This window comes from Mauremys reevesii, linkage group 6, assembly GCF_016161935.1.
Source record: "Mauremys reevesii isolate NIE-2019 linkage group 6, ASM1616193v1, whole genome shotgun sequence".
NCBI classification, from domain to species: domain Eukaryota; kingdom Metazoa; phylum Chordata; order Testudines; family Geoemydidae; genus Mauremys; species Mauremys reevesii.
The window spans coordinates 43,791,564-43,805,255 of record NC_052628.1 but is presented as its reverse complement, the minus strand read 5'-3'; the positions used below and the strand labels follow the sequence as shown (position 1 = coordinate 43,805,255).

The following is a 13,692-nucleotide window of genomic DNA, read 5'->3' as shown; positions in this document are numbered from 1 at the left end:
GGCTACTTTAAATTGAGCTAAGGGTGGGGGAGGAGTAGAGGAGAGGATGGCACAGCAAGGGACAAGGGTGAAGAGCTTTGAGGGGAGTACAAGAAGCCTGAATTTGCTGCAAGAAGCAAACGGAGAGGGAGTGGAGGGCGCTGAAGAGGGAGGCGTGAGAAGTTGTCTGTGACAGGCCAGGAAGATTCTCTAAACAGTTTTATTTTGAATGGAGTGGGGTGGGGCCCGGGGGCGTCAGGCAGTCCCTCTCCTGTCCCTGCAAAGCACGGGGGCTAAGCCCGTCCCTTCCCCAGTTATTCTGCGCGTGCATTATTGTCTGGAAGGTCTGTCCGGGCGCGGCAGCGTCTTACTGCGTGTGGCTCTGCCGTGCGCTATTGGCTGGGTAGTGCAGAGCAGAGCTGCCGCACCTGTTGTAGGGGAGAGAGAATTAGGCTGCGTGCTGCGGGAGGGGGAGGAAACCAGTGATTGTATGAATTGCAGCCATAAGTCCAGCAAGAGGAGGAGGGGCGCTGGGAGCCAGCAGTCCTGTGGGGGAGCCGGAGGCAGGGAGAGAGTGAAAGCTGAACTTGGAGACTATTTAGTCCTTCCTCACCTGGGATCAGCCGATGGGACGCCCGCTGGCTGCCTCGGGCCAGCTCCCAGATTGACCCCATGTTAGAGGAAACAGAGCCGCTCACTTCACTCTGAATTTAACAGATCCCTTCAGCCTGGGAGCTCTTCTCGGCACCCGGCCACGGGAATCCCTTTACAATGAATGGGATCAGCTGCACGGAAGCGCTGCTGAACGGACCAAAGGAGAAGGTAACAGGGCTGTGTGGGGCAGGCGAGCTACTGGAGAGTTGATAAGCAAGACAGAGGCACTGGAACATAAGTGCAGCCCTGTTGCTGAATCGGGTCCCTTTAGACTTAACACAAGGCATCCAGGTGCCAGATTCAGAATTTTGCAGTGTTCATGCACTGAGATGTGTCTAGGTCTGGAATATGTTGGTGCAGTACAGAACACTTGTCCTCCATTCATGCAGGGATATGGGAGGGGTTGAAGGCCAAGAATTGGATGGATTCAAATAGGAGGATCTACTTACTAGATCCTGGGTTTTATGGTGTTGGTGCACTAGGGTCCATCAGGGTCCAGATTTTTTTGGTGCAGCTGGAACAACTAGATTTGTTCTCTATTTAGATATCAGAAATGGGAGAGTCAGAACCAAAGTTAGGCTGGCTTTAGGACACCTGTGATCCAGGATGAATCAAGATCCAGATATTTTTAATAGAATCATATAATATCAGGGTTGGAAGGGACCTCAGGAGGTCATCTAGTCCAATCCCCTGCTCAAAGCAGGACCTATCCCCAACTAAATCATCCCAGCCAGGGCTTCGTCAAGCCTGACCTTAAAAACCTCTAAGGAAGGAGATTCCACCACCTCCCTAGGTAACCCATTCCAGTGCTTCACCACCCTCCTAGTGAAAAAGCTTTTCCTAATATCCAACCTAGATGTCCCCCACTGCAACTTGAGACCATTACTCCTTGTTTTCTCATCTGCTACCACTGAGAACAGTCTAGATCCATCCTCTTTGGAACCTCCTTTCAGGTAGTTGAAAGCAGCTATCAAATCCCCCCTCATTCTTCTCTTCTGCAGACTAAATAATCCAAGTTCCCTCAGCTTCTCCTCATAAGTCACGTGCACCAGGCCCTTAATCATTTTTGTTGCCCTCCACTGGACTCTTTCCAATTTTTTCACATCCTCCTTGTAGTGTGGGGCCCAAAACTGGACACAGTACTCCAGATGAGGCCTCACCAATGTCAAATAGAGGGGAATGATCATGCCCCCTCAATCTGCTGGCAATGCCCCTACTTATACAGCCCAAAATGCCATTAGCCTTCTTGGCAACAAGGGCACACTGTTGACTCATATTCAACTTCTTGTCCACTGTAACCCCTCAGTCCTTTTCTGCAGAACTGCTGCCTAGCCACTTGGTCCCTAGTCTGTCGCAGCACATGGGATTTTTCTGTCCTAAGTGAAGGACTCCGCACTTGTCCTTGTTGAACCTCCTCAGATTTTTTTTTTGGCCCAATCCTCTAATTTGTCTAGATCCCTCTGTAACCTATCCCTACCTTCCAGCGTATCTACCACTCCTCCCAGTTTAGTGTCATCGGCAAACTTGCTGAGGGTGCAATCTACACCATCCTCCAGATCATTAATGAAGATATTGAACAAAACTGACCCTTGGGGCACTCCGCTTGATACTGGCTGCCAACTAGACATGGAACCATTGATCACTACCCATTGAGCCCAAAGATCTAGCCAGCTTTCTTTCCACCTTATAGTCCTTTCATCCAGTTCATACTTCTTTAACTTGCTGGCAGGAATACTGTGGGAGACCGTATCAAAAGCTTTGCTAAAGTCAAAGAATAACATGTCCACTGCTTTCCCCTCATCCACAGAGCCAGTTATCTCATTTTTGGTACAATCCAAGCAGCTAGACTTGTTCACTATTTGACTGGGAACTTGATGGGCAAAAATCAGGCAGGATCCAAATATATCCTGCTTTTACCCTTGTCTCACTGTGAGCTTTGATTTTGGGATTTTCCACAAAATTTCTGCCTAAATCTTGCTGTCATGTAGGTCAGAGGTTCTTGACCTCTTTCTTTCTGAGCCCCCACCCCCCCCCACCACATGCTCTTAAAAACTCCATGGTCCACCTCTGCTAGAACAACTGCTTTTTGCATGTAAAAGTCAGGGCTGGCATTAGGGGGGTAGCAAGCAGGGCAATTGCCTGGGGCCCCATGCCACAGGGGGCCCTGTAAAGCTAAGTTGCTCACTCTTCAGCTTCAGCCCTGGGTGGCAGGGCTTGGAGCCCCAGCAAGTTTAATGCCGGCCCTTCTTGGTGGACTCCATTAAAACCTGTTCATGGCTCCCCAGTGGGCCCCAGACCCCTGTTGAGAACCACTGATGTAAGTGATTCTTCCATAAAATTCCATATATTCCTTCACAAAGTTTTAGGGTTACAAAGGGTATGTCATTCAAAGTCTTTAGACAAACATTTTGTGAAGTGCTTGCATCCAGCCAATGAGATAATTCCATTCACAGCTTCTATTCCCTGCTTACCACTGGGCAGTCACTGGGGGAGACTTTTATACTCTCATTTGCTCTGACTATGTTGCCCTGTCTTGGCAGTCCCATGTATTTCTCAGAAACACAGCACACAAGCAGACTTGCAAGTCCCATGCAATTTACACTGCAGACTCTACTTGACCTTGTTTAACCTAATAAGGTGCAGATTGCTGGCAAAAATCAACGTAGATCTTTGGAGCCAAAAGTCCCCCGCCCCCAATGCAGTAACCACCTAGGCAGTATTTACTGTGCAAATAGAAAGAAGTTGTTGATTTAACAATTAATCAATGGGAAACAATGTTACAAAGTGAAACAAACAAATGATAAGTTTATGAGGAAATGACCAAGCTTCTTTTTCCCCCCCAAGGAGAGTTGAGAAGGAGAAGTAGCTGCTCTCCTGTGAATGCAGGGGCTGCATTTCTTCCTTGCCCTTATTGAAGGGCAGGGAGGAAAGGTGGAAGCTCCTTCCAGCCTCCCCTTCACTGCACACCCACATCAGGGCCGCCCAAAATCTGTCCAGTTCTGCCACCCTTAGCAATATTGAGTAGTATTTCCCCAAGTAAAGCAAACAGACTCACTGGGTTTAATGGAACTACTCAACCTGAGTCACAGTGGCAGTAGTAGTACCTTACTATGCAAGTGTTCCCACTGGGAGATTATCCCGAGTTTAGAACTAGAGGTTCAGGCCCCTGAGCTATATTTATTTATTGTGGCAACTTACCATTTTTGCAGTGACAAGGTGAAAGTGACCTAGGGCAGAATAAAGATATAGGTCTGGATTCTGATTTCAGTTAAATAGAGGGAGTTCACTGACCTGAATGAAGTTCCTCCAAGTTTACATTGATATAAACAGGAGCACAATCTGACTCATGGAGTGCAAAGTATGGTCCAATATTTACCTCAGGAAGATTTAAAAAAAACAACCCTCTATGTTACAATATTTGGACAGGAGAAGCAAGGTGAACGCAATTTCCTTTGCATTGTGTTTGTGAGTAAGAGCATGAAATTAATGCTCAATAATTTATCATTACAGAGATTACAAAAACAAAAAGCACACATAAGTAGAATACCATAAGAAGCCTTTTATCGTGGCTATTATTTCAAAATTGATATATGGAAGATTAAAAACCACAGCACTTTAATTTAATTTAAATTATCCAAACTAATTTAAGTATGTATTTTGCTTTAGTCTAGATATGCATCACATTAGTTTGCATTGTAGTTTTTAAATATTCCTGGTTTGATATGAATTGGGCTGAGGAATTGTCAAGATGTATGGGAGCTCCCACACTAATCTAAGGAACTTTTTCCTACTCAGGATTATTTATACATTTTAAACTGGTTTTATGGCAAATTAACATAAATAGAGATAATTGTCTTCAGAAGAAATTTGTCAGAGACCAGATTTTTTTAGATCCCTGTAAAATGTGACCAGTAAAGTAGCATATTCTCTCACTTTGATGATGTAACTTCCAATAATACTAATGCAGTATAAACTTTGAAATTTACCAAACTACCAATAACATAAATTCTTAATATGGAGGGCAAAGTGAAGTCTGCGACTGGCTTTGGAAGAAATCTGAAGTTTGGAGGAGTATATTCTCTTCTCGTTGTGAGGGGATTTACAGGTTTAATTCCCTTTAATATTAAAGGAAAGATGTATTTCCATTACTTTGCACTGAGAGGAGAATAGTCCTCTCCATGTTTCAGAGATCTCTTCCAGAGCCATTCATGTACTTAAGTTAATCTCACTGAAATGCACAGGAAAGCAGTTTCTTCTAAGTGCAAAGTTGGTTAGAGGGTGCACAGTTTCATGGCCCCTACCCTAAAAGCCTTTATCAGTGACAGCTTCTTTTTAGTGGGAAAGCAAATAAAACAAAACAGCCTTTTTATGCTCACTGTGTGTGTGTTTTCCAGAGGTGAGATATAATGGGTCAAATTCTGGAGGTGTGTAAAGTGTGTATAGGTGAGGTTAGAGTTTGGCTGACTCTACATTAAGCAAGTTCTGTCTTTGGTCCTCTGCTCTCCTGTATGTCTCTGACTGAATTCACACACTCCAATTACTACTAGTTTGCCACCTCAGTTTTGTCTTCAATTCTTCTCTCTTTCTCCTCCCATCCAAACTCTTGCCATATCCTTTCTCTTCTTCCTCTAGAACATCCTTCCTCTAAAATCCATCCTTAACTTATCACCCCAACACTCCCCACTGCTAAAACCCTTGTCCATGCCTAGATCACTTCTCATGTCAGCTGCTCCTCTCTGGCCACCTGGCATCTCATTCTGCTCCTCCAGTCTATGTTGCTGCCAAACTCATCCATCACTCTTGCTGTTCTGACCAAATCATTGCCGCCTTCTCACTTTCTGCATCAAATTCAAGACTTATCTTCGAGGACCTGCACTACTCGTCTTCTGCCTACTACATCTCAGCTGACATCTTCTTCTCTTCCCCATCCTGTAGCCTACACCCTCGTCAAGCCTGTCTTAAATGCTCCAGTACCTCTCAGTCTCAGGCCCCTACAACATGACACATCTCAGGACATGTATTAATTTAATATGAATCACTTCCATTTTTTCAAGTTAATATTCTCTGCACTTAAAAATCATATGTTGATTGGGCATTTTTAAAAGGTAAGAACCTCCTTATTATAAAGGAAATGGAAAATTAACCACAATTCAAGAAGGATGTTGATAAATTGGAGAGGGTTCAAAGAGCCAATAGAATGATTAAAGGATTGAAAAACATGGCTCGTGATAAACTCAAAGAGCTCAATCTATTTAGCTTAACAAAGAGAAGGTTAAGGGGTGACAGTTTATAAGTATCTACATGGGGAACAAATATTTAATAATGGGCTCTTCAGTCTAGCACAGAAAGGAATAACATGACCCAATGGCTATAAATTGAAACTAGACACAATCAGACTGGAAAATGGTATACATTTTTAAGTAAGCATAATTAGCCATTACAACAATTTACCAAATTTGGTGGTGCATTCTCCATCACTGACAATTTTTAAATCAAGATTGGACACTTTATAAAAAAAAAAAAAAAGGACCCACTCTAGGTATTTTTGGGAGAAGTTAAATGGCCTGTGCTATACAGGAGGTCTGACTAGATGATCACAATGGTCCCTTCTGGCCTTGGAGTCTATGAATCTATGAAACTTCCTCATTAGGCAGAAATCAATAGCACCCTCAGAACCCTACCTAGAAAAAGGGTCAGTCCTGCAACTTTGACTCCTATGAAATACCCTGTGACATGAATTGGGAGTAATCCATACAAGCAGGGGATACTCAAGTAGGAAAATTGCAGAAGCAGATTCAAAATAAAAGTGGGTTCCTTCTTTCACTAACAACAATGGCAAAAGCTCTGATGGACTTTGATTGTAGCAGGACGGGGCCCTAAGTCTACTTCAGAACGTTGAGGAAACCTAGGTACTGATTGGCTGGTGAAATAAAGATGTAATAATTTAGACTGATTTACAACAGTTGACTGAACAGCTGAACAATATAAACACAGGTTTGATGTAACATTTTAATCAAACTGTCTGAAGATTCAAAATACTATGTTTACTTGCAAAGCATACATTAAAATTCTAAATACTGTAAAATCTTGGTTGAATATATGAGACAGTTACATTATTATTTAATAGGGATTAAATCCAAGACCTAGCCATCAAAAGGCTTTTGTAGCTAATGTTATTCTGAATGCAGCTTGCTGAAGGGGAATGATGATCTTGTGGCTAAAGCATAGGACTCCGGGTCAGGCCATTTGGGCTCTATTCCTGGCTTTGCCACAGTTTTCAAGTGTAAGCTTGGGCAAGTCACTAAAACTCCCAACTCTCCCCATTAGAAAATGTAGCCACACTGTTTATTAGAGATGAAACTAAAGTCAAAATAGGTTTAAAAGAAATGTAGTTGTAAGGAACAAATAAAATGTGTCATTTAAAATGTCCTATGAACATTATTATTCAGTGTAATATATTATATATTGTAATTAATTTTGTACTAGGTGGTTATAGGCAGGTATGAAGGCAAGGTGTCTGCCCAGAAGAGCTTGTGTAATCAAAGGGCATGATGTTCTCTCATCTAGTGGCACTGAGACCATTTAGAGATTAACGAGTCTGCTACAGTCTTAACTAAGGGCCATGTGGCTTTTAGCTCATGCAGTAAAGCAGGGGTAGGTAAACTACAGGTTGTGTCCAACCAGTCAGACATTTTAATCCATCCCTCGAGCTCCAGTCAGGGAGCAGGGTCTGGGGCTTGCTACACTCCAGCTGAGGAGTGGGGTCAGGGGCTTGCCCCGCTCTGTGCATGCCGTGGCCACTCCACGTGGCTCCTGGAAGCAGCAGCATGTCCCTCTTCTGGCTCTTACATGTAGGGGTGGCCAGGGGGCTCCGCATGCTGACCCTGCCCCAAGTGCCGCACCTGCAGTTCCCATTGGCTGGGAACCACGGCCAATGGGAGCTGCCAGGGTGGCACCTGCTGGCGGGGCAGCATGCAGAGCGACCTGGCTGTGCCCCTGCATAGGAGCTGGGGAGAGGACATGCTGCTGCAACCGGGAGCTGCAGGGGCAGTGCCTGTAGATGGGGCAGCACGTAGAGCTGCCTGGCCGCACCTCTGCATAGGAGCTGGAGGTGGGACATTCTGCTGCTTCCAGGAGCTGTTTGAGGTAAGCGCTCCCTGGAAGTTGCACTTCTGAGCTCCTCCCATGCCCCAATCCCCTGCCCCAGCCCTGATCCCCCATCTTCCCTCCGAACACCTTGGTCCCACCTGGACCACCTGAGCCTGGAGCACCCTCCTGCACCCCAAACCCCTCAACCCCAGCCCCACCAGGAGCTCTCCCCCCTCACATCCCAACCCCCTGCCCCAGCCTGGAGCCCTCTCCCACACCCTGAACTCCTCATTTCTGGCCCACCCCAGAGCCCTCACCCCCTCCTGCACCCCAACCCCAATTTTGTGAGCATTCATGGCCCGCCATACAATTTCCATACCCAGATGTGGCCCTTGGGCTAATAAATTTGCCCACCCCTGCAGTAAAGGCTCATCCATTTAGCTCGAGAGGTCTCAGGTTCAATCCCGCCTGCCGACCACCAGGGTCTGTCATGTTACACTTACAATCTGCATACCATCCCAAAAGTGAGGATAGGAAGCAACAAAAGAAATGTGCTTTGATAGTGAAGTGTGGTCCACTTCATTAGTTCTACAGTCTAGTTTGTTCTCATGCCTTTTCCCAGAGTGAATCATCAGAATGTGGTAGCACAGTGCAAAAAACAGATATGCAGCATACATAGCATATGAGCTAAGGCCCAATTTGTGAAGTTTATGTAGGTCTATTGAAAAATCAAAACTTTTTAATGGATTTGATTGCCAAATCCAACATAGGTCAATAGTAACCAGAAATGGTCTAACTGCACTTTAGTGGCCTTTGTGAAATCAGTTGGTGGTCTCAGTCCCATTCTTAGTGAACAAGAGTCTTCATTGCCACAGTCATCCTCACATGTTGGCAGTCTCAGCAGCAATGGAGGCCTCAGTCTGAGTGGATCTGCATACAGATCAACCCTTTAGGTGAAAGCATCTTGACTGGGAAGCTCCCACTGTTACTGCTCACACATGCTTCACCTGGTTGTGAATAAACAGCAGAATTTAGTCTCTAAGACTATCCATGTACACACTTTATTAATATTACATTCTCATTAAGAAATGAAATAAAAAGGGGCTTTTTTTCAGTATAATCAAACCAGTTGTCTCCAGCATTCATACCACAATTCTTGCACTAATAATACTTCCTTGTTTCTAGAATTGTAACAACACTTGGAAAAAAAGTCAGATTTGGGGAAACTGTATGTTCACACTTTAGCTATCATTCTAAGGAGAACTAAACAGAGGACTCTCAAGTCGGAGTGGAGAGGTTATATCACCTCTGTATTTGGTACTGCTGTAACCAGTGCTAGAATACTGTGTCCAATATTCAAAAGATATTGATAAATTGGAGAAGGTTAAGAAAAGAATCACAAGGATGCTTAAAGGATTGGAAAATATTTAGCTTAACAAAGAGTAGGTTAAGGGGCAATTTGATCTCAGCCTGTAAGTACCTACACAGGGAACAAAAATTTGATAATCATCTCTTCAATCTAGCAAAGATAATAACAAGCTCCAATGGCTGGAAGCATAGGTGGCGTGTGAGTCTTCCATTTGAGGAGGTTTAGATGTGAGTGCCAGAAGCTCCCTAGAAGTGTGTGGGGGGGCTACTGGTGCCTGGACCATGGCCCTGCCCCAAGGCTCCACTCCCTCTTTGCCTTTTTCCCCAAGGCCCCATCCTTGCTCTGCCTGCTCCTCTCGGTTGTTTCCCCCAAGGCCCTGCCTGCCTGCCCCTCGCTCCTTTCCGGGGCTGGGAGGAGCAAGCGGCGGCAATGGGAAGAGGCCTTGGAAGAAGAGGCAGAGCAAGAGTGGGGCCTCGGGAAGAGACTGGGGAGGGGGGGCAGAGACTTGGGGCAGAGTGTGGTTGGGGCCATGGTTGAGGCACTGGTGGTTTTCCCCACTTCTAGGAAGCTTCTGGTGCTCCAAAGATGGCTGGCTGGTGCGCCTCCAAAGGGAGGTGACCTGTGCCGCAATCACAGCATTTGCCCTCCTGCATGGCCAGCCTTTTTTGGGGGGAAGCTAAGCCTCCCCAAGCCTTTTATACACACCTCCCATGGCTGGAAGTTGAAGCTAGACAAATTCAGACTGGAAATGAGGCGTACATTTTTAACAGTGAGGGTAATCAAACATTGAAAAATTTTACCAAGGGTTATGGTGCATTCTCCATCACTGGCAATTTTAAAATCAAGATTAGATGTGCGTTTTTTCCCCAAAAAGATTTGCTCTAGTTCTAACAGGAATTATTTTGAGGAAATTTTATGGTTTGTGTTGTATTGGGAGGTCAGATTAGATGACCACATTAGTCCCTCTGACCTTATCTATGAATGAAAAGGTCCTGAGACGTCTGTCAATTTTTGATTAGCGGCAGATTAAAGCTTTATTAGGCAGTAAGCAAACCGCTAGGGTGACACTCATAAATCAGATGGGATTTAAAACTTGTCATTCAACATCAAGTGATTTAAACCTCAGTCCTACAAAGATTTACACAGGTCATTGACCTTACTTGAGGTTAAGGAAATTACTCAAAGTGCATAAGGTTAATCATTTCTACAAGTCCTTCACAAGAACAGGGCCTTAATTTGGTTATTATAGCATGGATGGTGGAGGAGGTGGCAGATGCATAGGCCAAGATATCAGAGTTCATTAAAATGTCTGGAATTCTATTTTTTTAAACAGAAAAATAGCTTTTGTTTTTTTTTTAAAAACTTATTTGCCCCGAAACCTGTTGAGTTTTTCTACATTCTTCATGTTTATGCCTTTTATGATTGAGATTTGTACGAAAATTTTAATGAAATCATTATAGGATTTTTTTGCTTACCAAAATGATTTTTATTAATATTTTTAATGAGAAATAGGTCCATTTTGAATCCTGCAAACTACTTTAATCTTTTTATGACTATTCTGACCATACTACAAGATCTACTCTCTTAGAGAATCTGGACTTTCCCTTGGCCCATTTTAGAACAAATCTTTAAGTTAAGGAGACCTACAGAGGGGAGAAAAGATTTATATACATAACGTTCCTAGGAAACAACTCGCTCTCTGTCTTGATTGAGGAGCTTTTTGCCTGTATCTAGTCCAGCGAAACCATACAAACAGTGTTAATAAGATGATGCTGAAGGGGGACAGAGAGGTCTAAAGTACATTCCTGCTCCCTCCTAGCAGCTCTGAGGACAGTCTCAGCGCACTAATACTGCTAAGGACACTAGTAGCAGCAGGTGTAGTAACAGGAGGTGGGAAAAGAAAGAATAAAAAAAAGTGGGGAGGGAGATCTGCCAAGGAAACAACGCCTTCTTGTTTTGCATCACCACCAGGATGCAGTGGCTGGGCAGCAGCAGGGAGCTGGAGTTCAAGAGAAAGACCGAGCATGTGGGCTTATTCAAGTCCTCACGGTAGTGCGGGCTGGGGAGCAGAGCCCAGGGGGCTGTCACAGCTGCAGAGAGAGGTTTAGGAGGCGACTCCAGGGGACATTGGGGGTGGCGGTGGAAGGGAAACTGAAATCAAGGCGCCCAAGAGAGCTGAGCACTAGACGCCGCAAAGGCGGCTGTCCTGGATGGCGGTGCACCGGGCATGCTAACCTGCAGTTGGTGAGAGAGCCTGACCCGGGGCGGGAGGGGCGCGCCGAGCTAGCCAGGCACCTCCGGCCGCCGCCACAAGTGGCCCCAGGCTCGCGGCGCGGCGGGAGCGGCCGCCTCGCTGCTCTGTGGCTGTGCGGAGAAGGGGGCCCGCCGCGAGCCCCGCAGGAGGGGGCCGGGAGTCAGCGAGGAGATAAATGGGAGGGAGCGGCACGGCGAGCGCCACAGGCAGCGAGCGGCGGCGGCGGGCGGTGCCCGAGGCACAGCTGCACAGGGGCGGCGGCGGCGGCGGCCCCCAGCGGGCTGCGGCTGGGCTGGGAGCGGAGCGGACCGGCCGGCCGGCGGGGGGAGCGGGATGGGCTGCGCGCCCAGCATCCACGTCTCGCAGAGCGGCGTGATCTACTGCCGGGACTCGGACGAGTCCACCTCCCCCCACCAGACCGCCGCCCTCTCGCAGGGCACCGCCGCCACCCTGCACGGCCTCTTCGTCAAGACCGACGCGGCCGACTCCATCCCCTCGGTGCTCGCCTACCAGAGCCGCCAGCCGCCGCCCTGCCCCGGCCCGCGCCGCCAGGAGCGCAGGGAGCCCGCGGCCGCTGGCCGGGCCGGGGCGCGCCGCTGCTGCAGCAGCGCCGAGGCGGAGACGCAGACCAGCCACGCCAGTGTCAAGGTAAAGGCGGGGCGAGGTGGCAGGTGCGCCGCGCTCACTGGGCGGGGGCCGAGTGGGGTCTTGGCGGGCAGAGCTGCCCCGCTCCGGGGAGCTGAGGACGCGCAGCCCGGCGCCGCGGAGAGATGCGCCGGGGAGGATGCAGCCGCAGGGAGCCGTTGCCTTGGTGCCCAGGGCATCGCTCCGGCAGCAGATGATCCCAGCCCCTCCGGCCGGGCACCGAGTCCGCGCAGAGGCGGCGGCGCTGGGGACCCGGGGAGCTCGGTTTTCTCGGCACACTGAGCGCAGCGGGGAGAAGCGGAACGCGCCCCGAATGCACGTGGGCCGCGTGTGCGGACAGTGGCTTTCCAGGGGGGGATGGGTGTATGTCAGCCTTGCGCTCCCTCCAAAAGCCGCTGGATGCATGACACTGGTGGGTGGATGGGTGTGTAGGGTGGGGGGCGAGGCTAGTCTGGTTTCCAGGCAGTCACAGCGGGGGTTCTCATTCTAAGAGCCTGTTTTCCCCATCCCTCTGCTGAATTATTGTACTAGGACTAATACTCAGTTCTAACACTCCAGGGGGTGCTGGGACAATTTTTATAGTGAGGGTGCTGAGAGCCATTGAACCAAATTGTAAACCCTCTACATAATGGAAACCACTTCAAGCCAGGGGGTGCGGCAGTACCCTTAGTTCCAGCACCTATGCACTCCACTCCAAACAAACAAACAAAAATCACCCATGTATATACAGTACATGAATGCACAAGTAAGTACATCTTGGACAGACATGACTGTAGTATGGCTAGTACAGAGGTCGGCAACCTTGCAGAAGTGATGTGCCGAGTCTTCATTTATTCACTCTGATTTAAGGTTTCATGTGCCAGTAATACATTTTAACGTTTTTAGAAGGTCTCTTTCTATAATTCTATAATATAGAAACAAACTATTGTTGTATGTGAAGTAAATAAGGTTTTTCAAATGTTTAAGATGCTTCATTTAAAATTAAATTAAAATGCAGAACCCCCCAGCCGGTGGCCAGGACCCAGGCAGTGTGAGTGCCACTGAAAATCAGCTCGCGTGCCGCCGTCAGCACACATGCCATAGGTTGCCTACCCCTGGGCTAGTAGTTGGTGAAGTAGTTGAACAGATGGCTTTAGTCTGTAGGATTCATTCGCTGGAAGTCTATGGCTTGATTCCAGCCATCAGTGGTTATGGCGTGTGTTGCAGCAATGTGCATGTGAAGTGTTACAGGTTAGATGTAGTAGTTAGGAGGCTTATTATGTAATGTAGTTTTTGCTGTCTCTCCCCCTCCCCCGCATTTGTATTTTGTTTGGTTTGGTTTTTAGGAATAGCCTTTGATTAATATTAAAGTGGCCTGGCATTTTCTCTTCATAGCTCTGGAGGGTCTGTAGGAATTACTTGTTCATGGTGTCATCACACTCAAAAGGTTGTGATTGGAGACTGTGGAGGTTTGATTGTGATAGTTTAAATTTAGTTACCTTCTCATGCTGTAATGATGGGACAGTACACGATAACTTAGAAATTAAAAGGACACCGTCAACTTAAAAATCATACTTCTGTCTGAAATCTTTTTTCACTTGAAACACATAAGATTCGTATAAGTGAAAGAGATTACAGGGAAAATAATTTCCTGTGGCATACTTACTTGCTGTATACATTCTGTATATACTTGGTTTCATTGTTTCCATCATACAGGGGACTG

General features: G+C 46.9%; 1 protein-coding gene across 3 annotated transcripts in view; it reads left to right on the top strand.

Moving 5' to 3' along the window:
* The first annotated feature begins 473 nt into the window (after positions 1-473).
* PDE8B (phosphodiesterase 8B) overlaps positions 474-13,692 on the top strand; it is a 165,020-nt gene continuing 151,801 nt past the window's right edge. For 2 of the 3 annotated variants that reach the window (XM_039542830.1, XM_039542829.1), the window contains exon 1: positions 11,679-11,993. In XM_039542830.1, coding sequence (XP_039398764.1) covers positions 11,679-11,993 — 315 coding nt within the window. Of the gene's footprint in view, positions 802-11,678; positions 11,994-13,692 lie in introns of those variants that run through there. The other variant, XM_039542831.1, reaches the window with a different exon arrangement.